The sequence below is a fragment of the Hetaerina americana genome, unplaced genomic scaffold (genome assembly GCF_022747635.1).
Source record: "Hetaerina americana unplaced genomic scaffold, ioHetAmer1.1.p SCAF_118, whole genome shotgun sequence".
Taxonomy (NCBI): domain Eukaryota; kingdom Metazoa; phylum Arthropoda; class Insecta; order Odonata; family Calopterygidae; genus Hetaerina; species Hetaerina americana.
Window position 1 is genome coordinate 880,048 of NW_027286270.1, and position 25,016 is coordinate 905,063.

At 39.4% G+C, this 25,016-nt stretch overlaps 1 protein-coding gene across 1 annotated transcript; it reads left to right on the plus strand.

Annotated features, from left to right (window-relative positions):
* Positions 1–1,753: 1,753 nt before the first annotated feature.
* On the plus strand, positions 1,754–24,155 carry LOC139685593 (major facilitator superfamily domain-containing protein 12-like). The gene is made up of 8 exons (XM_071582538.1): positions 1,754–2,466; positions 2,686–2,893; positions 2,979–3,096; positions 7,451–7,804; positions 10,784–10,895; positions 14,039–14,189; positions 14,707–14,843; positions 20,916–24,155. Exons 1-8 carry the CDS (start codon positions 2,178–2,180, stop codon positions 21,020–21,022), a joined length of 1,476 nt encoding a protein of 491 aa, XP_071438639.1. The 5' UTR covers positions 1,754–2,177; the 3' UTR covers positions 21,023–24,155.
* Positions 24,156–25,016: the final 861 nt, after the last annotated feature.

Sequence of the window (25,016 nt, forward strand, 5' to 3'; positions counted from 1 at the left end):
AGTGTCCTCACTCTGTCCACATTCGTGTCGGTTCTTGCCGTCGACGGCCGTCCGGAGCGATGGTCGTCTTCAACGAACTCCCTACCCTCTTTAAACAACTTGTGCCACTCAAATACTGTGGAACGGCTAAAGGCAGTGTCTCCATTAGCCTGCTTGATCATATCGAGGGTCTCAGTAGCCGTCTTCCCTAGTTTCGCACCAAACTTCACGGAATAACGTTGCTCTAAATTCAGATTCATTTTGTTTTTCGACGCGGACAAAAAACTTGCTTCACTAAAAACGGTGCCCTCACTCAACGACAGCCCGCAGGCGACTGAGGTTGGTGTCGGTCTGTTGTTAAGAGCCCCCTCCACCTTACCCTGCCAGGCAGACCCCCCTCCACCGCTCCGTTCGCGCCAGAGAAAATCAGTCTTACCACTTTTGGGTGCGACCCTGTAGCACCAAGAAAGAATCAAAGATTTCCGTTTGTAAAGCACAAAGAAGGATCTTTGATTCTTTCTTCATGCTTAACAATTTTACATCCACAAAGTATTGGCGTCAACCATCTCTCAAAAAAAAGAGTAGGTTGAAGAGATAGGAGACATCCGCAACCAGTATTTGTTTCAGGTTGTTCAGGTAAAAGTGGGGAACATGGAGTCCTGATGGGCTGTGATTGGAAGAGGAGTAGACAGGGTTGTTCATAATCAACTGTACTGCTCAACGTATACATGAAGGAAATGGTGAAAGAGTCATGGCAAGCACTGGAGTTAGGAAGGAAAGTTAGTGGGGTATTCACAAGATCAGTTAGTTACTATAGCAATGCTTTCTTTCATCTAGCCCCTATTCCCAGTAAGCCCTCAGTGAATTGTCACCTTTTAGAAATAGAAATATTTTGAAAAGGTTATTCTGCCTGTGACAATGATGAATTACGAAACCCCTGGTAGGAATTTAAAAAATATTTTTGTTTTTATTCTGTTAATAGCAATGTGAATCAAGAGATTTTGGTAAATTATGATAATGTATGTACAAAAAACTTAGAATATGGGGTTAAAACAGAAATGAAATATGAAGCCTCTATATTGATGCTCAATACTCTAATGTCGACCCAACAATGGGCAAACACTGTTCATGGAAATTGGAGTTGAATAATGGAAAATGCTACAACAACTAGGCCCCAATATTGGACTGATATCAATACTGTTACATATTTGCCAAATTTTACTGATTGCGGTCCAATTGTGGCTGGCCTCCAAGGGTAGACTTTTGGTACTTACTTTTGTGTGTAATCCGTAATGCATGTCACCATCTTATTAAGGAAAGGAAAGGGTCCCTAACTTGTTAAAAGCCCTTTGCTTTTCAATACCATAAATACCACTCAATCGATAGTCATCATACATATTTAACATGATCGCTGTTTACATAGTTCCCTGAAGCGTAGTCATGGGGAAGCTGCCGCAAGGGTGGTAGAATTTTTTGGTGAGCTTAGGAACGAGTTACTTCAGTTTGTAGCATGTTGTTTAAGGATATTTCGTGTCATGCCAGTGGGCTTAGGCGCGCAGGTGTGTGTAACATTTTGAGTGCCATGGTTCATATAGTTCATCGAAATCCTGTTCTTATCTGGTAGACTACTGCTAATCATAATATATTTAACCGATGCATGATATTTACACTTCCCGCCCTCAGCTCTTCCGATGGAGAATGGGGAACCGAACTATAATGCTACTCAGCTGTTTTGACAGCTGAGAATCAAAATGTATGACTAACGAGGAGTGTGTTTTTTATCAGTATTTACTTTTCCAATTATTCGTATTCCGTATAGAATGGCAATGGTTACCAGCAGAATTTCACGGTATCGCCCTCAATTGAATCGTAAAGTTACTTGTGGCATATTTTAATGTACTGAACGTTTTGTGTTCTTTAATAACTCTTCGTAGCTCACATTTTTTTCGTAAATGCATAAGCTGCAGGCTCTGCACAATTTTCGTTACGGTGTGGAAGCATTTCGAAGTATCGTCACGATTATTTCATTACAGGCGTAGAAGTTGTACGTTTTCTAGTTATTTTCATGTGCCCGGCGGAGCTCATTTTATTTTCTTTGAGCCCCGAATGACAAGTTTAAAAGGCGTGTTTAAATTCTAAATTTGACATATTTTAGGTTTGCTGTACTTATCGTTCTGAGCAAAATAAACTTCGACACCATGGCTGAAAGGATGGAAGCTAATTCATTGAGACCATTGCCAGCTTTGTTAAAGGCCTCCTACGGCGTTGGACACGTGCTAAATGACATTTGTGCGTCTATGTGGTTTACGTATCTGTTAGTTTTTTTTCATCTAGTTCTACAGTTTGATAGTGCTCTCTCTGGAATCGTTTTGTTGATCGGACAAGTGGCTGATGCCATTTCTACACCGTTTGTAGGAATCGAGTCAGATAGAAGTGACAACTTTTGGCTGTGTAGGTATGGGAGAAGAAAGACCTGGCATTTACTTGGTAAGTGTAATGATATAATTGAAACAGAACTCTTGGCAAAATAATTGAGTGAGTATACTTTTCTGAATGCCTGCCTTCCAACAGAAACCTCATATATTCGTCGAAGCAAAGTTTATTCTTGTATCTTAATGATAACTTTAAATAATGTTCCAACATTTAAACCAAAAGTAAAAGCAATAGTGATAGTATCGTTAAGGGTTTGTCTTTTTTCTCTTGCAGGGACAATATGTGTTATTTGCAGTTTCCCGTTCATCTTTATGCCATGCCTAAACTGTGCAGATAGCCACCATTGGGCCCAGTTAATATATTACGCGTCGTTTGTTGTTATATTTCAGTTCGGATGGGCATCTGTTCAAATTTCTCACTTGTCCTTGATTCCTGACTTAACTCCTGATGAGCATCAAAGAACCGAACTTACTGCCATAAGGTGCAAAGGAGGTTTTCGTAGAATGACTGCATTTTCTCAGTATAAAAGGAATGATGTGTTACCATGTTATAATTTGTCATTTTAGGTATAGCTTCACAGTTGTCTCCAATGTTCTTGTGTATCTCATAACCTGGGCTGTGCTGCATGTCACAAACGAAAACGAAGACGACCAGATTGGCCCGAAAGACGTTGGAAAGTTTCAGGTATTTAATAACTTTCATATATTCGTGTCTCCCACTATAATACCTCCAACGGCTTCTGCGGAAAAAATTAAGTAAAATTTTCATTTTTCACAGTTATGTCCTTGCTCTGAGAATATTAAAATTTTTCCATTGCGCTTTTGCATGGTGAAAGTAATTCATAATACGTGAAATTATTTTGGATATGACATACTTAAACTGAAATTGTGACATTGTAGTTTATAATCTTTGTTAAATGTTTTAACGGAGCGTCAAGTTTCCCCCGTATTATCATTGTAAGTACTTTAAAAAATTTGTTGCCGTGCATTATTATATAATATCAATATGGGTGTTGGTGCATCACTGCACCTCCTAGCGATGGGTAATATTATTCTGTGTGTAGAGATGTGTCACTTTGGGGTGGATTTTGAACTGTTTAGAAGGATGAAAACTGGCCAGGGACAGACTTTGGTTTCGCTTGTAGCAAGGTGTTGAACATGTGCCAAGGGTTACAGATGGAATGGCCATTAGTGGGGAATGTGGGATGAGGTACTGTTGGGGGCGGGAACCATTGGAGGAACTATCTTCCTCACAAAATGCAGGCCTCGGAAGTCCTCGGAATCGGATCAAAGGTGTGAGAAATGTAATGGTTTGGAGGGGGGAAGTGGGAGGAGGAGGTCCATTGGTGAATGCAGCTGGAGTCTTCCAGATTAGGACTAGTGCGTGTTTCAGGGGTGGAAGGAAGAGCATGAAAGAAACGAAGAGCGAGGGTGATGTAGAGGCGGAAGAGAGGACAAAGGAAGGAAGGAAGGTGGTAAAAGTTTCATGAAGTTATCTGGAATTATGATTTCATTTTGCCCATTCCAAAAGGGAAAATGCCTAGTTGAATATATGTAGAATACCTTGAATTAATTTGCACCATGAAATGCAACTTATTTAGTTTTTAAGTCATTTCATTTTGCCAAGTTATGTTAAATTTCCTCAAGCTATGGTCTTGCCTGTCTTCTTCATACTCTACACACCTTTATAATTAAGGAACCAATTTGACAGCATCTTAAGATAACTTGGGTACATCTCAATTCCTTTGTCCTAGAGTTTAATCTCGTACTCTCTTGTGTCTTCATCTTGGGCTTTAATGTTAACACTGAAGGCTTCCTTAAGAGAGTCCTTTAATATCACTCTTGTTGAATATTGTATCCTGTCAGTCATAGTCAGAACGGATGAGCTTGGTCCCTGGGCATTGTGTTTAATCAGTCATTGCAGCCGTTCACTGGCCTGTTTCACCATCCACCACCCTCAGGCAACCAACGCTGCCAAATCCCAACTTTGGAACTCTTGTGCACAGTGTTACATGACATTTCCATCGGAGAATGAATGCGCTGCCTGCATTCTAAACTAAATTTTAAAATTGTTGACTCTGAAGCATCTTAGCACGGTAGTTGATTAAAGGCCTGGTTCTATTTTGTGTCAACGTTGGATCACTTTTTAGGATAAACTACCAGATGGGCAGAATGACCATCTATTAAGGCCCATAAAAAATAACATTTGGTGGAACTCTAAAAAGCTGTCTTAATGAATAAAGATGAATTTCTGCATTGTTGAGGGTGGAAAATATTATCTCAATAGTTTCAGCCTCAACTTTGTGGAAGTTCATTTATTAAAGTGGAAAATATATTGAGCAACTGGGCTCATTTGCTCTTCATGCCGCACTTGCATGATTTCTGGTGTAATGAGACAGTTCATCTCTGTGGAATAATGTTCTGTATTTCCTGCCTTCAGTTACTATTAGATCTGGGTATACATGGACATACAGTTATGGTGTGTTTTTGTGAGTCAGGCATGGAAAACTTCATTTGGTTTTTCTTGTAATGCATGAAAACATGTTTAAAAGTAGTTCCAGTCACTTTTTTCATTCATTAGTGTATGCTGGCTGAAGTATATTTTGAAGTAATGTAAGTAGTTTATAATGGAAGTAATGTAAGTAGTCTATAATGGAAGTAATTACTTATAACTTGGCTCATCATGCCCGCTCCCTTTCTTGCTGTCTTTGCCATTCCTTGAATGCATGTGATCCTCAAATACTGATGAAATAGCCACGGGTAGACATGGAATTCGGTGGTATGAGTTGTGAGCTAAAGACAGGTTGTGGACTGCTGACAATCTTAAGTTAAAATTTTTGTATCCCATGCTTAAGTGATCGGTGCTTGGTAAATGGTCATTGTATGGTCTCTTAAATTTGTCTCCACATATATCCAAATATCTAGCTCATTGAGATTTTTAACTGTAAGTTATAATACCAACCATTGGAAAACTCAGTAATTTCAAGGTACCAGACCATCTTGATTCAAGACGAGGTGCCATTCTGCTTTTTTTCCATCTAATTGTGTGAACGTATTGATGAAACGTTGATCAGTGCGCTGGCATGCTGAAGTAGGGAGGTGGCCATGAGATTGGCTTTGTTTTCAAGTTCGTGGTTTGGGTTTCAAGTGGCGTAATGGAGGAGTGAAATGACCTCACTTCCGTCACAATGAGATTCCTCCCCGCAGCCACCCATTGTCTTCTTCCATGTTAATTTCCACTCATCAGGCAAGCTGCATTGCCCTCTGACCGACCGGCTGCTACGGAGAGGCGATGGGGCAAAGGATTGTGGGAATTGAGTGGCCTTGGCTCATGTTGGGCGTTGTCATTAGGGAAATGAGTGGTCACATCAATCTTTGATAATTGACAATTTCCACTCTATAATTCTTGCCGGTCCGCATCCTGCTCTTTATTGAGTGTTTTTTCAAATAATTCAATATTTCATTCTACCTTTTGAGAGCATTATTACAGACAGCTAACTCAAGAGTGCATTTTATTCTACCCTTATATTAATATTTGAAAATAGTTTTATTTAAATATGATCGATGTGCTCCGCGTAATCCTGAACAAATATACAGAGTCGCACCCAAAAGTGGTAGGACTGATTTTTTTACAAGAATTTTATTGACGATATACTTACATCGACTTAATAATCTTCAAAGTATGCTCCTTGAGCTGCTACACACTTAGTATAACGTTGCTCCCATTCCCCGTACGCCCGCTGAAAATTTTCTTTGGGGATGCCGTTGATGACCCTCGTCGAAGCCTCTTGAACGGCCTTTATCGAGTCAAAACGTCGTCCCTTGAGCTGTCTTTTCATCAGGGGGAAGAAGAAGAAGTCCGGTGGTGCCAGATCGGGAGAATAGGGCGGGTGCGGCTACGTGGCAACGCCATATTTGGCCAGGAGCTGTCTGACGACGAGCGCTCCATGGCAGACTTTTCGGCACCATCTTGGCGCACACCTTGCGCATGGCCAAATCCTGTGAAATAATGCGTTGGACGTTGGATGCAGACTGACCCAACTGGTCTGCAGTTTCTTCACTGGTTAAGCGTCGGTCTGTGTTCAGCAGTGTCCTCACTCTGTCCACATTCGTGTCGGTTCTTGCCGTCGACGGCCGTCCGGAGCGATGGTCGTCTTCAACGAACTCCCTACCCTCTTTAAACAGCTTGTGCCACTCAAATACTGTGGAACGGCTAAAGGCAGTGTCTCCATTAGCCTGCTTGATCATATCGAGGGTCTCAGTAGCCGTCTTCCCGAGTTTCGCACAAAACTTCACGGAATAACGTTCTAAATTCAGATTCATCTTGTTTTTCGACGCGGACAAAAAACTTGCTTCACTAAAAACTGTGTCCTCAATCAACGACAACCCGCAGGCGACCGAGGTTGGTGTCGGTCTGTCGCTAAGAGCCCCCTCCACCTTACCCTGCCAGACAGACCCCCCTCCACTGCTCCGTTCTCGCCAGAGAAACTCAGTCCTACCACTTTTGGGTGTGCCCCTGTATATTGTAGTCATTAATCTTTCTTTAAAGTAACATTTGGCAAAGTATTTCTTTGCCTTTTCATGAAGGTATCCCCTAGTACAAGCATCTTTTATCAGAGGATCCATTATTGGTGTTCATAGGCACAGCTAGTACCAGTACAGTTCATCTGAACCTTTGTGAATGTTAATAGGTGGATATGTTCACTTGCATTCAGTCGGGCACTTGGGGACATCGTGACAAAATATAATGAGAGTGGGGTGAAAGTTTTTCAAAATCAAGTGTGCCCACTCCCTCCACCTTCTGCCGTGGGCACTAATCTTCCACTCTTACAAAGTAGTGACGTGGAATTGATGGGACGAGCACTGCGCTCTGTGCTCCTTGGCTTCCCGTCTCCTCAATCATATCACTGCATGCCGTGTCGTCGTGCTGGTTTGCCGAGTGTCGAAACTCATTTCCCATTGTGTATATTCTTGAGCTCACATGCCGACCTATTTTCTATGCGAGTATTTAATCACGATTCCCCCCGTACGCCTCGCAGCACATCGCCTTGATTGGTGTTGCCATTGGGGTCATCGGCTCCATTGTTTTCCATGCGGGTGTGAGGGAAGACCCGGTGCTCCATGCTGGCAGCAGTGAGCAGGCTCTTGTGCGCAGGGGCTCCCTCATGACGGTCTCCAAGTTCTTCCAAGAGAAGCAATTTTACCAGGTGGCGCTGCTTTACATGGCGACGCGACTCTACGTGAATCTGACGCAAGTGTACATGCCGCTCTACCTCCACAAGTCCCTGCTGATGCCCGCAGAGAACCTCGCCATCATCCCTCTCGTCATGTTCCTCAGCAGTTTTATTTTCTCCTTCCTCATCAAATATCTGAACCAGCACTGGGGACGCAAGGTGAGTGGACCGCTTCCATTCCCACTTCCAGCACTGCATCTACGCATTGACACTTATTGCTGAGGCAATAGACTCGGCAAAAGCTGCGAGTGAATTTCCAAGGCCGTTGGGTTTCCTCTTGCTGAACCTTACAAAGATAATCAGTCTGTCGCAAAACCTTTGACAGCTACGTTAAATAGGGTATGAGAATTTCAATTGCATTTGCTGCTGTTCCAAGAACTGTGGTAGATGCCGTGGCTGTAACTTTTTTAATGTAGTCATCTGGTAATATGCATTGCAATGCAACAATTTCCGAGTTTAAAAGTCATTCACCTTACGTGTGACATTGTATTTGCGGTAATTCATCATAGCGTCTTGTTCCTCTGTAAAAGCCCTCCAAATTTCAGAGCGCAAGAGGATGCCTTGATAGCTTAACTGGCTAAAGCACTCAGCCAGTCATCGAGGGATCTGGGTTCATATCCCAATCGAGGCAAATAATTTTTACACTTTTTAATTGTTCACAGCCCTTTATATCAGATTTGTATGTTAACTCATTGCTTTGTAAATCAAGCCTTGCTCATGTGTTTTCAACTGTGTCTCTTGTGAACAAAGGGTTGTTAGGTACGAGTAGTAGTATTGAGGGGGATCTGGTTTCCTGTAATTTATGGAAGCCATCCTTTTTCCTATGTGTAATCATTAATCAACTGTATAAATGTTTGCTGTGAGTTTAATAATTTTCATAAATGAGTGGTCTTGTGATTTAAATATAAGAATTAAGATTTCATTATGGTTACATGTTGGGAAATCACTCTGGTTTTGGCAGAATTGAAGTTTCTTGTGTAAGTAGTTTGGGAAAATTAATTTTTGGTAAAGGTATTTTAATGTTTAAGGAATTTCCTACAATATCTGTCTATGTAAATTTTATAAATGTGTTTCTAAGTTTTATCAATTGGAAATTAAATGTTGACTGGACTGCCTTGACTTGAAACCCAGGGCCTCTGGTCATTCATTAGCCAAGCACTGTCTCCACTGGACTACTGCATCCCAATTTTAATGATAGCATCTACAGACCGATGAAATTTTTGGTAATTCTTATTTGTAATTCTTCTTACCGATATATTTTTGTGTGCCCTCATTTGGATACTTCCTCATTAGATTACCTTGTCATTTTGTTTTGTGATGGAGTTGTCTCTTTCAAAATGTTTCTCTCCTGGGATGTGATCCAATTCATCCAGGAGAATCTATTTGTGAGTTAGTGCTGTTGCTTCCTTGATTTCTCTCAATGAGATGATTGGCAATCAAGGACCTCGCAATACAGTTCTCATGATTCATGGTAGAACCTGGAATTATGACAGGCTATGCACTTTGAAATTTGAAGGGCAGCTTAGCTTTTCATTTAATTCATGTTTATAACAATAGCAGGTACTTATTGTGAAGTCACTGACTAATAAATATGAATCTAACACCATGACATCCTTACACAGTTAAGTATTCATGAATTTTTCATGATGGTGGACCACTTGAGAGGGAATTTTACAAAGCCTGCAAAAATGAAAATGGCTTAATTTTTTGGGGTAAACTATTTACAGCTTTCAACGTACTCTCCCTTTACGCTTATACATTTCATGCAATGCCAGTTTTCCAGTTTTTAATCCCCTCCACGGTTCGCTCAATCAATGGTGTTCCTTCAAAGGATTCCAGGTACTGTATGTAGCTGCGATGCAGACCAGTGATGCCGTCTCTCTTGACTTTGCACGGAATTTTCAGACTGCCTTCTTATAATATATACTGTCTTGTGTTCTCACTTAATATCAAATTGTTCGTAATAATCCAGTATTTGATGTGATCAATATAACTATGCAATTGCAAGTACATTTCTTAACCCCTATGTGCGGTTCTCGGTATGTGGTGCATTGCACCCGGCAGGCCTCTTTTGCAGATTGACGTATGCCGTAGGTCCTGTTCCGCTCTCTCGGTTTTGAATATATTTCTGCAGCACGGTGGAATATTTTAAATGTCTCTGGTTGCCCTTGGCCTCTTCGATAACGAGTCTTCCTAATCCTTCTGTTCTGACCTCATGGAAAGGCACTCTATGAGGAAGATATATCTAGCAAGTCTGTCCTTATGAGATAAGCGAGTTATTTGCATCTACGCTTTATCCTCAGGTTCTGTTTGCCTTTTTCGCTTGATATGATCTCCCTATCAAATTTCTCCGGGACCATTCGTGCATCATTCTTTCTTTTTGTTTCGTCATAGCAGTTGCGAGGGCAAAAGGCCTCACCACCAGTTGTTAGATTTCTTCCTTGAGAAAGAGAAGCAATAAAGCCTTGTAAATGACTCCCGTAATGAATTCCAAGAGGGATAACCTGTTTGTGAGTAAAGACGAAATGAGCATTGAGAAAGTGAAGTGAGCATTGTATCTGATATTGCAAGTTCAGCTGAGGAAGTTTGGTCGGGAGGCGCTTTGATTGAAAGGTACGACAGCCGAACGGGAAGAAGTCTAGGCCACAAAGAAGATGTCAGGTGTGCTCGGCACGTGGTATGTAAGGAGGGAGGACACAGTGTACTGGCGCCCCGACTGCAATGCCTGCGTATGTTTAGATTGGGATCCTTTCTAATCATGTCACACCCAACTGAGCTTTTAGAACGGAGGATTGAAACCTAAGGGCAAATGGAGAAGTGAAAATATGAAATATTACACACGTAAACTTTTTATTGAATAAGATAAGTAGTTTTACATAAGGTTAGAAATAAATATTTAAAAAGATATATATTATTTTCTGCGATGCTGCCGACAGAGATTTAAAAAATATTAAATACTCCGAGGAGAGCCCAAACATTTAAATTCACGTGCAGGCTTGAATGGTTAAATATAGCTTGGTGTGTTGCATGTGATTAGTTGTCAGTTTTGGACTAACTGTCTTATTTTCAGGGAGAAGTTGGCTTTCAGCACCATTTCATGTGTCAATGGTTTTCTCTAATGATGAAACCCTTCCACAGATTTCGTATGCCCTGGGCTGTCTTGTGGGAATAGCACCTTGCATCTGGGTTTGGGTTGGGACCGGCGTTCGATACACCACGTATGAAATCTATGCTGTTGCTATTTTGTTTGGTGAGTAATATCATTGTTTCTACGCCATCAACCTTGCTTGTGCTTTCCTCACCAATGACAGAAATGTAAAACATTTGTGTAATCTATGGATTCCGTGAAGTTTGCATTCCCGAGTTAAGGATATAGTGTAGTGATGAAATTATTGGAAATGGGGTCTTACATTAGAAAAGGTTATCATGGTCAATTTTTTACGTCTGAACCACTGGCAAAACACTTGCATGAGCTAAATTGATACATTGCCAGTGCCGGTCGTAAGAGTAGAAAATTCTTGCACTAACAACTAACAGGAAAATTAGCTGTAGTAGTGAAGAGATATTTGCGCCAAGGCCATATTCTCGCTGCTTCTGTGCCCGAGAAGCAGTCCGAGTGTTTTCCAGTAATCTTATTATCTACCAGAGCAGAAAGTCTATTCCAGAGCAGAAAACATTAAACACTCCCTCAAACATATGGAGGTAAGGGTAATGTGTTAGTGAAACCATCGATTGTACAATCATTTGACAGTGATTTAAAAAGTTCTTGGAATGGAATAGACTTACCACAGTGGAAATTTTTATTTTTCAATGCATTCTCCCTCTACACTCATGCACTTGGTCCGGTGATTTTCCGATGTCTTGATCCCATCTCGAAAGTTGTATTCCTTCAGCCCTACGAAATACTCATCTACTTGGGCTGTTAGCTTTTCTGTTGCTCATCTACTTCTTCTTCTTCTTCTTTGTTTGAAGAGAATTTCCGTCTGCCGAGGAAAATTTGGAGCTTGGGGAAGGGAGGGATGGAAATCTAAATGGAGCTGAATAAGGCGGGTGTGGCAACAATTCCTATCTTAGTTCACATATTTTTGCCATGGCAATGACACTCGTGTGTGGGCGTGCATTATCTTGATCTGTTCAAAAGGTTCCAGGACTATTTATTACCAAAAAACTACTTTTGCAAATTATTGGTCAGGGTCCCCCCCCGTAAACAACAGTCTTCTCACTGTTTGAAACTGTCCTGGAATGCTTCTGGAGTGCTCATAAACCCCTCGGGCATATTTTTCTCTTCCTCTGAAATGGTGGCAAATCTTTTTAGTTTGGGGAACAGGAAAAAGCCACTTGGGGCCAGATCTGATGAGTAGGGTTGGTGGGGAAGCAGTAGAAGTAGGAAGTGTAGAAGTAGGAAGGAAGAAGGAAGGTCTGGTTTTTGTCTAAAAACTCACGAGTTGTAAGTGACAAATGAGCTGGCAAGTTGTTGTGGTGGAGAAACCACATGCAACGGCTCAATGCATCCTCAATTTTTCAGTCGGGTTTAATAGCAAGAACCTCCCATCTACAAGTTCCCTGACAGTCGAAAGTCAATTTGAAATGTAATGAAATAATTGACTTTGTAATTCGACACACTTTATTTTAAAAAACACCGCCCAGGTTTCAACGTTGAACGTCAGGTGATGATGACGTTCAACGTTGAAACCTGGGTCGTGTTTTTAAATAAAGTGTGTGGAATGACAAAGTCAATTATTTCATTACATTTCAATATGTTATGTAAATTCCACAAAGTTACGCCTGAGACAACAAATTTTAGAAAGTCAATTTGCTTGTACGAGATCATTCATTTTCTTGGAGCGGGGGTCATTAGCTAACGTCTTTCGGAAAGCTCATCGTCTTCCACTGATTGACACCCATTTTCAAATGGGTAAACCACTCATAACAAGCGGTATGTTTCATAGTACACTCACAATAAGCCTTAGTAGTGAACTCAAAAGTTTTCATGAAGGATTCGCTGAGTTTCATGCAGAATTTCAAAGAGCTTGAAAGCTGCTCCTGCTAAGAACTCATTTCCGCGGATACAATCCATGAACACCCCCTCAAATAAATGGCTGTAACAAATCAGCAGAACTAGATATCGACAAAGGGATCCAGGATGTTTTTTCAGACCCAACGCCTCCAAGCAGATTAAAAATAGCCATCTGGAGGTGTGCTATTCAAAAATGAAGTTCAATGCAACTCGGGTTTCACTGGGGTGCGGCATCATCAAGTGAAGTTTTAATGTGCATTTACAAAGTTTAATTTGACATTGTTCATTGTGGAACAATTCCACAAAGTCATACCTGGAGCAATTAATTATAATATTATTTTCACACAAATTCCAAAAATTGTCCAATAATGATCAATGGTGAGTTTAACAAAAGAGAGAATCCAAGGTTTTTTCTGAACAAATAAGGTGGGTGTCATCATCAAATAATATGAATGTTTCGTTATTTGTTGACATTAAGTAAAGGTTACATGAGCATAATTCAAGAAGAATTGGCCCCAAGATTGATCCTTAGGCATGCCGATGGATTTTGTGAGAGGATCTGACATATATTTCTCATTTCATTGTAAACTCTATGAGATTTTTGATAAATAAGTGGGCCTTCAGTTCTCGGGAAACTCCTCTGATACAAAATTTTTGACACTACTGAAGTAGCAGAGTTTGATCAACCGTGTCGAAAGCTTTAGTGAGATCAATAGATGCTGTAAGAAATTTACTGTTTCTGTCTGGTGATTCAGAAATGAAAACTGTGGTACTGAGGAGCCTAGGTTCTGTAGATTTGCTTTTATGGCATCTGAAGTGAAAGTTTATAGATAATTTATAATTGGCAGCAGTTAACCCTTCACAATAAAGTAGGTTTTGGACAACCCCCAGCTACTATTGCATGCTACACACCACATTCCTGAACTTCCTGCTGTTTCCTCTTATATTTGTTTTTCTTTCTCTCTTTTTACCTTCTACATACATTAATGCAACCTATTCAGTAAGCCCATTCACTTCCTTAATCTCAATTGACTTACCCTGCACTTCCTTCAACATCCCACTCTGCCTTTCAATATAATCTCCAACATACACTTTCTATGCTTTCTCAGGTTTCTCTTAAAAACTTTCTCCCTCCTTCATGCCTACCTACTGCTAACAATTTGCTTTTCTTCTCTTATCCTATTGCTTCGAAGAACAAAGTTCAGCTCTATTTAGCTCCATACATCATATTTACATGTCATAGTAATAGATGTTAAACTTACCTAATATTTCCCTCTTAAGAAAAAATGAGCAATCGTTTGGGAAAGAATAGAAATAATGAAAATAAAAAGGAAGGGCTCTGGTGAGATATTGTTGCTGAAAATTTCCAATTCTAGGTGCTGGAAGTTCCATAATGCTAGTGACTAGTCTTGGGATAACTGCAGATTACATAGCGGACAACACGGAGAATGGCGCTTTTGTCTATGGAGCCATGAGTTTTGCTGATAAGTTGTCCAATGGGTTGGCGGTAGCAGTCATCCAAGATTTGTGAGTCCATGTTGCCCTCTCAAGCTCTGGCTCATTTTGAACGTGGAGTTCCATGATTCTGGAAGCCCCTTGCATTTACTGCCAATTATTTTTTTGTTTAGTGAATCACTGGTCATATATTATAACCAATTCATATTTAGCATTTGTAATTTCAGCATTAACCATTGGAAGTTTCATGGAAAACTCAAAGATGGGATGTTTGAATTGTTAAATATTAAAAAAAATAATATTACTTCACTATATTTATTCATTATTTTTAATAGTTGTTTCCAGTGGTATTACTACAATGAATTTAATAATAAGTTATAGTAAAGAACTTCACGTTTGCTTTAGTGTGTGATAATAAACTCTGTTGCCCTCAGTGTTATCATAATTCAATAAATTTACTCTAACAGGTACCTTTTCATGCATGTTCTCTGATCCTAGCGTACTCTTGGTTATCAGTTGCTAATTTAACATTGATTTAATGCCATTGCCAAGTTTATTTGACAGATGTTGAGCATGTTCCCTCTTTCAGCAAATGTGTCGTCACCTGTCCTCATTACTACCGAGACGTCTTGACATTTGTCTGTGGGGGATCTTCAGCTTTCGGAATACTTATCCTATTGACTTTAATTCCTTATGAAATTGGCCGCAGGAGAAGAGGAAGAGAAGGTGAGTTGATATCCTTACTCCCGAATGCCAAGGACTCTGTTGACAGTGTAGGGTTTACATTGAGTGCTTAAAAGGTTTCATGTATGATCGTATTGACCTCACTTAAGCCCTCAGTAGATTTCTGCGTTCTGTAGTAATTGTTGATGTGCAATAGGTGTTACCAAGCTCCACCAATGCTTCATCATTTTTTGGATACCAAATTTTCCTGAGAAACTGGGCTTTTTTCTTTTTTATACATTTGTTCCTATCCCTTTTCCTTATATCTATTTCCATCTGAATGAATATTTATTCGCCATATGGCGGGATTTCATGTTTGAATGTGTATTTGGCCAATGTGGCTCATCTCTTTCTTCTGGCTATGTGTGCCATGAAACGCACCGCACCGTTCCTATCCATCATATATAGTGTATGATTGCTTACCCACTGTCCTCCCCTCTTGTGTGTTGTCTATATCTCCTTTGGTAAATAAAAGAGCCCCCTGACCACCATCTCTTGGCCAAAGAATCGAGGCACTGGGTGACATATAAGGCCCACAGATCTCAGTGTAAATTACATTTCCTCGATAGCTCAAGTAGTTAGAGCATCTGCCGAGCAAGTGGGAAGATCCAGTGTTCAAGTCCTGGTCAAGGAATTGCTCTTGTGCTAGTGATCTGCTCAATTCCACCTTCCACACCTCTAATGTGTCCGTCCTTTGTTTGTTCCTGTCCCTTATATATATGTATGTATGTAACCATATATATATGTAACCATGTATGTATATATATATATATATATATACATATATACATATATATATATATATATATATATACACCAAAGAATCGATAGCTCAAGTGGTTAGAGCATCTGCTGAGCAAGTGGGAAGATCCAGTGTTCAAGTCCTGGTCAAGGAATTGCTCTTGTGCTAGTGATCTGCTCAATTCCACCTTCCACACCTCTCATGTGTCGGTTGGCTATATATATCTATATATATATCTATATATATATATATCTATATATATATATATATATCTATATATATATATATATATATATATATAATGGGCTGACACAACATAACACAAATAGAAAAGAATAGACACATATAAAAGAACACTTACACGGTAAATTGTTCGAGCTTTCGGCTCTCTCAGGGGCCTTCTTCAAGAGAGACGTATTTGTGTTATGTTGTGTCAGCCCATTAGTGTGCCGCTCGTATGAGTTTTTCCGGACAATCGTTATATATATATATATATATATATATAAATATATAAAAACACAGATGTAGATTTTTAGAATATAGAGACACAAAGAAAGGACACTCACAATTTGTTATTTTACGTTTCGACAGCACGGCTGTCGTCTTCAGAATGACGTTCTCGGGGAAGAGCGGAGAGGATGTGCGGGGGAGAGGTGGGGGAAGGAGAGGTAAAGGGACCAATAGGAAATGAACAAGGGGGTGGGGGGGATATGTAGGCAGCCAATTGATGCATTCAGTGGGCTTGGTTCAGCCCGGGCGGTTTGAATGATTGGGCCACCCAGATATGCGCCATCTCGCGGGTTCTCACCTCTATTATACTCGCAGATTTGGGAAGGATTTCAATCACCGAAACAGAGAAGCAGTCGTCAAAAGATTGGTTGTGGGAAGCGGTGTGAGTAGGGATGGGATAATTAAGAAAGGTGGGGGATTTGGTGGAATAACGGTGGTTATTCATGCGGAGGGAAAGTGCGGTCGTGCATTCGCCCACGTAGAAGGCAGGGCAGAAGTTACAGGAGAGGCGATATATAATATTTTTTGAGGTACAGGTGGCGAGTGGTTTGGTAAAATAACAAATTGTGAGTGTCCTTTCTTTGTGTCTCTATATTCTAAAAATCTACATCTGTGTTTTTATATATTTGTGTGTCGCCGATGAGCGTTCCATTTCGAAGATATTTTATATATATATATATATATATATATATATATATATATATATATATATATATAGATGTATATATCTATATATATATACTACCTTGAACAAAAAGTTCCCGGAATAACCACTGTGTGGCGCTCCCATCGTTCTGATTTGAGTTCTGTTTTTTTTGTTAAATTGGTACATCTGTTGTTGATATTCCCTTTAAATCTTAGTGTCATAACTTGACATTTGCAAAAGTTACGGTCGGTTACGGAGAAACATTGGGAAAATGCTCACAGATGTCATCAATTGTGACGCGCCGATCGTTCCTCACGAATTCGTCAACTGAGCTCACCAGTTGGTCTGTAATGACAGACGGTCTCCCCGAACGCTCATCGTCGTGTGTGTTCCCCCTCCCCATGTTGAAGTTGCGACACCACCGCCGAACAGACGACTCGTCCATTACATTGTCTCCATACACCTCCTTTAATTGGCGATGAATATCACATGGGCGAACGTTTCTTGCATTGAGGAATTTAATCACTGCCCTCACTTCACAACTGGCGGCGTTCTCAATTTTTTTAAACATTGTAAACAATCACAGAAACAACACAGGCAATGCTAGCGTCACGCAACTTGGCTCAGAGAAGGCAGACAAGCCACTGAAGCTGTCTGACCTCGTCCAGCGGCTACTCGCGTCGTCAGCACTTCATGCGGCACGAACGGGTACTACTTTCCGGATGACCCTCGTATATCTATATCTATATATATATAGATAGATATATAGATATATATATTATCTATATATATCTATCTATATATCTATATATAGATAGATATATAGATATATATATATTATCTATATATATCTATCTATATATCTATATATAGATATATATATATTATCTATATATATCTATCTATATATCTATATATAGATATATATATATTATCTATATATATCTATCTATATATCTATATATAGATAGATATATAGATATATATATTATCTATATATATCTATATATATATCTATATATAGATAGATATATAGATATATATATTACCTATATATATCTATATATATATATATATATATATATATATATATATATATATATATATATATATATATAGATATATATTATCTATATATATATCTATATATATATAGATATATATATAGATATTTATATATATATATATATATATATATATATAGATATCTATATATATATATATAGATATCTATATATATATATATATATATATATATATATATATATATAGATATATATATACTCATATATACAGAAACAGATATAAGGAAAAGGGATAGGAACACATATAAAGGACGAACACAATAGAGGTGGGGAAGGCGGAATCGAACGGATCACAAGAGTAAAAATATCTCCTCAACCGGGACTCGAACACCGGATCTTTCCACTTGCCGGGCGGATGCTCTTAACCACTTGAGCTATCGAGGATAGTCAATTTACCCTGAGATCCGTGGGTCTAATATGTCGCCAAGCGCCCCGATTCTTTCAGCCAAGAGATGGCGTCAGGGGGCAGTATCACCCACCAAAGGAGAAATAGACAATACACAAGGAAAGGAAAGGACAGTGGGTTAGAATTCATACAACATCATACAGGAAAGGAACAGTGCGTTTCGTGGCACGCATAGCCAGAAGAAAGAGATGAGCCACATTGGCCAAATACACATTCAAACACGAAATCCCGCCAAACGGCGAATAAATACTCATATATACAGAAACAGATATAAGGAAAAGGGATAGGAACACATATAAAGGACGAACACAATAGAGGTGGGGAAGGCGGAATCGAACGGATCACAAGAGTAAAAATATCTCCTCAACCGGGACTCGAACACCGGATCTTTCCACTTGCCGGGCGGATGCTCTTAACCACTTGAGCTATCGAGGATAGTCAATTTACCCTGAGATCCGTGGGTCTAATATGTCGCCAAGCGCCCCGATTCTTTCAGCCAAGAGATGGCGTCAGGGGGCAGTATCACCCACCAAAGGAGAAATAGACAATACACAAGGAAAGGAAAGGACAGTGGGTTAGAATTCATACAACATCATACAGGAAAGGAACAGTGCGTTTCGTGGCACGCATAGCCAGAAGAAAGAGATGAGCCACATTGGCTAAATACACATTCAAACACGAAATCCCGCCAAACGGCGAATAAATACTCATATATACAGAAACAGATATAAGGAAAAGGGATAGGAACACATATAAAGGACGAACACAATAGAGGTGGGGAAGGCGGAATCGAACGGATCACAAGAGTAAAAATATCTCCTCAACCGGGACTCCAACACCGGATCTTTCCACTTGCCGGGCGGATGGACGGTTGTCCATTATCACCGTTGAACAGCAACGGTGATAATGGACAACCCTGCCTTACACCTCTTCCTAACACTGCCCATTCAGATTCCCCATTCCCCACTCGCACCTGAGCAGTCTGAGACATGTACAGGTTGCGGATTAGCCTCCTTTCCCTCCAATCCATTCCTCTATTCCTATTTTCTGCAATATACTCATTAGTTTTACCCAATTCACTCTATCACATGCTTTTTCGAAATCTACAAAACAGGCAAATACCTCCTGGTTGTGCTCTATGTTCTTCTTGATTAATACTCTATGCCTGGACCTAAGCTATCTTCCTCTGCGTCATGTTATTTTTCTATGTAACTTTGTTGGTCTAAGTTCTTTACCATACGGTTCCTCTATATATTCCTTCCATCTCTCTTGGATCATTCCTGTATCAACTATTATCTTACCTGCCTTATCTCTTAACTGTTAGCATAGATCTTCCTTTCTTACTTCCCGATAAAGATTTAACTTTGCTGTACAGCGCACCGATTTCACCCTTCCTCTGCAGACTTTCGATATCCTCGCTCTGCCTTTACCACCTTGCTTCTTTTGTTTCCCGCCTCAATTTATTGTTTAACTCTTTGTACTTCATTTAGCCTAACTCTGTGTTTACATTCTTCCATTTTCTCTTCTCATCCATCTTTGTAATCATCTCATCCATGATCCATCCTAGTCCTCTTCGCGTTGACGGATCCAATAGTGTCTTTTGCGGCTTTCGATAATCCTTTCTTGATACTTCTACATTCTGTTTTCTAACCCGTCGCCCCTGCCTTATCTTTTTGAAACAGAGGCTACATTTCATGACAACTAAATTGGGGCCAGAGTCCGCATCCGCTCCCGGGAAGCTGTGCGAATTAATCACACTGTTCCTAAACCTGATGCTAACTAGAATAAAATATAGCTGATACCTTTCTGACTCACTAGGCATTTTCCATGTATACCTGCGTCTTTTGTGGTATCTAAACCAAGGGTTGGTGATGACTAGCCCCTGTCTCCTGCAGAACTCAACTGCTTTCTCCCCGCGGTCATTCTTCGTGCCTAAACCGTAGTCCCCCACCTCGTCACCATCTCTTCCTTCACCTACCGTCCCATTCCAATCCCCCATCACTATCAAATGTTTTCCTGCGGGAACTCACGCGATTATGTCCTCTAACTGATCGTATATCCTATCGACCTCTTCTTCCTTATGGTTGCTCGGTGGCATGTATACTTGAATAATAACCAAGTTCGTTGGTTCTGCTTTTATCTCTACTAGTAATTTTCTATCATCTGTTAACTGTTCTATATTGACTACGCTTGCATGTGTTTATAAAAATACATATGTATATACACATATGTATATATGTATGTATATATATGTATAATATATATATATATATGTATGTATATATATGTATAATATATATATATATATATATATATATATATATGTATATATATATATATTAAATATATATTATATATGTATATATATATATTTATTTATATATATGTATATATGTATATATATATATATATATATATAAAATTATATATATATGAATAATGATGAAATTGGTTTGGGGGCTCACCATAGGGTTGGTGGATCAGAGGATGCTTTAGAAATGGGAGGGCATTATTTGAGAGAGGGAGTGGAGTGGGGAAGGTGGTCTCACTGGTATTATTTAAGGTAGAGAAGAGTCTCTGAGAATGGTTTTCAGCCCCTGGCATCCATGGAAATAGGTGGTGCATGGGTTGAGGGGGTATTATTTATCCTCCAGTCACTTGCCTCTGACGTTTGCTCTCGAAACAGTTCTCAGGGCTCCCTACCTGGTGGTGGATGACAGGGATGAGTGCACTTTGGAGGAGCACGGCCAGCCTTCGCGGTCAGCGAGCAACACAACAGTGCAGACCAACTAAGCAGACAAAGGCCACTGTCTGTGGAAATGCCGTGAATCTCTGCTCTGCACCCATGACTGTCTGCTCCCTCCAAAGCGGTGCTCCCAAGGGTGAAGCTTCATCTCTGATCCTTGTGGTGCCAGGAACTGTTTGGAATTATGAGTTCCAGTTGAGATTGCTTTGCTGGTCGAGATGGTTTGGTGGATAGGTTGTCTGATTTATGTTGTTTAACTAAGCCGGGTGCCTCATTCATTCCTGTGATAATCCTTTAATCTATAATATTACACTAACTCGAGAGTAAATTATTGTTGAACACAACTAATGTAAACGTCTCAGGAAAATTGTTTATTTTTTGGAAGTTTATGTTTTGATGATTGTGCATTGTTGGTTGTTGTTGTTACCCATGCCAATGATTTAAGATTTAATATGATGATGGACCGGTCAAACTGGTGTGGACGATATCAACTTTTTCAAGTGTCTTTGATGCTCACGTCCACCGCTCTGCCTTAACGAGTTAATGCTCACAGTGGTCTCGGAACCTCTCGTCACGGAATGGGGAAATGCCTTCCTATGTATACTTATAAGTCCAAAGGGTCTTGATAGCCCTTTTTTATATTGAGGATTGTGTGTCTGCCAAGCACCAATGATATGTATAAAATTCATTTTAACTCCAGACGGATATAATGTTGCCTTAGAATTTTACACTCTGACTTTTAAATTGAAATGTGCCAGCATTCAGCTGAAGATTGCGGAGGCAAGCACGTGCCATTATGCCGTGGATCGTTGTATTTTGCTCACTCTCATCATAACCTCCAGTAATTGATTCAGCAAAGTGAGGAAAAGCACCGAGTGATGCGGCCAGTTCAATTTTCTTGCAAACAATCCCTGGAAACAAACCAACACAAATGGCGGTAAAACAATAGAGATTCTTACTAATTAAATGAAGAACACAAAGTATCTTTCCACTGCCCTTCATTTGCGTACAATGCCATTTCAACGCTTGAGCGTTGAAACCGGTTGTACGCAAATAAAGGGCAGTGGAAGGATACATTGTATTCTTCATTTAATTAGCATGAATTTCCACAAGGTTGAGCCGGGAACAATTGAATATGTGGAGATTCTTACTCTTTTTGTCCAGCCTAACTTGAGAATACCCAACATTTAGATCGTGCAGTTAATGGTGTTGGCATCGTGCTCTTTTAGATGTCAACTCCTCTGGTGCAGGTATGGGATTCATTTCTCTTCAAATAGCCCTATTAAGATGTGTCCAAGTGTGAGATCTGAGGTCCATTGAATTTTTCGACTATCACTATGTTACTCACTGTAGGAGTATGTCGGGAATCTTGTTGATACGGTGACTAGTGTCCCGGCCTCCTGCTCCAAGGGTCAGGGTTCAAAACTTGGAGGTGGCTGGAATTTTTGGAGGCACGGATAATGGATTGGACATCTCTGTGGTGAGTAATAAAGAGTTCGCACATTTGAAACAACAGATTTTTCCTGGTACTCTTCCAATTGAATCAAAACTAAATCAAATTTCTCTTGATCAGCACATGAGTTTTAACTTGGTGTTTTCTATCACCTGATGTAGTATCAACAACGCAGCTACCCTTGGGGCCCGTGCGCATCCTCATTCTATCATAATACCTTCAAGCGGATCAGAAGCTGTTGTTTCGACAATGTCCACTTTTGATCCAGATTTCCTTCTCTCTCCAGCATCTTTGAAAAATTCTCTGTCGCACCTGCATCTGGTTTACCTGTGTTTCAAGCACAATGCAACGAGGCTCGTAAATCATTTTTGTTTTAATCATTGCAGGGTCTCAGTTTGGCTTTGCATCTCCCACCAAACACATTAATGTATTAAACAAGCGCAACAGTCATGAGATTCAGCTGTCTCCTCACGCTGGCTGCATTACAGTAAGAAAGAGTCCCCGTAACAGAGGCTGAAACAAAAGAAGGACAATTTGTGCATATTTAAGGTGAAAATGTCTGAATTTTCCCCTCAAATATGCCTGGGTATTGATTCACAGAGGTCGGGGGAATGGAGGTTTGCTTCATAATCCATGCAAATATGGAAAACTTAAGCTATTGCCAATTCTGGTACCTTTCCACTATTGATATAAGCCTAGTTTTTCTATGCCCAGTGCCAGTTAATCGGTATTATACAATATTCAATGATTTCTATCCATAAGAATTTGCTTGAAACTAATTTTTGGTTGGATGTTTTCAGTTTAAAAGTGTTTTTACAGTTAATGCTAGAATTTCATTTTGTCTCCAGTGTTTTTCAATGAGCTGCATCATTATCAGTTATAACTCAAATATGTAATTTAGACTTATTCCATTGGTGGATATTCGTGTGCGGAACACGTGTGTTCTATTGTTCGTGAGCTGGCCTTGCTATTAAAAGATGACACATTTTCTCTCTGTGAAATATTACAGGTGTAGTAATGGCATATTGTATTTAGATTTGGGAGTTCACTTCCCATTCCAACATAATTTGTTTAAGGAGCAGAGATTTATTCAGAGAGCTTGATCCCACCCGGTGATCAGGTCGTCATTGTCAGTGCTGCCTGCACAAGTGATAAGAGATGATGTCAGGGGAATGTCGTATCCTGAGGAAATTAATTTTCACAATGTGTACGGCATGTGATACAAAATATGTGATTTATCAGTGGGATGTTGTACTCATTGGTGTGTTTGTATGTGTGTGTGTCTGAGAGAGAGAGGGAGAATGTAATGGTACTGGAGGCTGTAATGTTGTCTCAGCTGGGAAGTGGGAACCCTGGAATGAATTTGGACGTGATCAGTTTCCATGGCCACCTTGAATTTCTGGGGATGCAGTTTGTCTGAAGATGTACTACCTGCTCCGCATGAAACCCATTCCAAATCCTCCTGTTGGAGGAACACTCGGTCTATTTTGTCACAAAAATTTCTATTATTGTTTTAATTTAACTATTTGACATTCGCATTGTTTAATGTACATGATTTTAATGTTTTGTTTGTAAATCCATTGTAATTTAATTAATGTAAGTACAAAGGTATTCCTATGACATAAGGAGTATATTTGTAGCCCATAATTGTAATTTATATATATTTACATACATGTGTGTGTGTGTTTGTATGTGTGTGTGTGTATGTATGTATGTATATGTATATATATGTGTGTGTGTATATATATATATATATATATATATATATATATATATATATATATATATATATATATATATCTTATATATATCTACATATACAAATATATACATATATATACATATATATATATATATATATATATATATATATATATATATATATATATATATATATATATATATATATGTGTGTGTGTGTGTGTGTGTGTGTGTGTGTGTGTGTGTGTGTGTGTGTATATATATATGTATATATATGTATATATTTGTATATGTAGATATATATATACACCCACGTACATATACCCGCACACACGAACACATGCACACAAACAATTTCAAAAGTGTATTTTCTTACGTCATGTTGAAAATCAAGATATTTTTATATACATCCTGTTACCTGTGAGTAACGGTGAAAATTGCAGAGTTCCTTTACACTATGAATATCAAGAATTTTCATATGAAAAGTCATTCCTGGCTGTCACTATTTAACTTATTTTTAAAAATCAGGTACTCTATTTAAAACAACCAGATATAATTTATTAGATACTTTTAGTTGCATTGCTATATATTTAATTTTATCCCTTGATATCAGTGAGGATTTTACTTAGGTTTATTAGCAAGTATTGTCCAGTTGGAAATTCGCCCTTTAATTGTATGGATATTTGGAAGTTTTTGGCACTCCCATTTTATGCATTCCATTTGCATGAGAAAATAGCAGTTGGTGAGTTTGCCATTGAGGTTTGAAGTTATGTGGAAGCCACACTGCTATGCATGCGCTTGTTTTAAAGAGATTTTGAGGATAACTGCTGTGGAGGTGACTATTGGGCTGTTCCTTGGGCACATGCATGCTTCGGAGGCCATTTATG

Excerpts from the sequence above, each read along its gene's own strand:
- LOC139685593 (XM_071582538.1), top strand. The coding sequence starts at position 2,178 with ATGGCTGAAAGGATGGAAGCTAATTCATTGAGACCATTGCCAGCTTTG. Across the intron at positions 3,097-7,450 it reads AAGACGTTGGAAAGTTTCAG|CACATCGCCTTGATTGGTGT; the intron begins GTATTTAATAAC and ends TACGCCTCGCAG. Across the intron at positions 14,844-20,915 it reads CAGGAGAAGAGGAAGAGAAG|TTCTCAGGGCTCCCTACCTG; the intron begins GTGAGTTGATAT and ends CTCTCGAAACAG.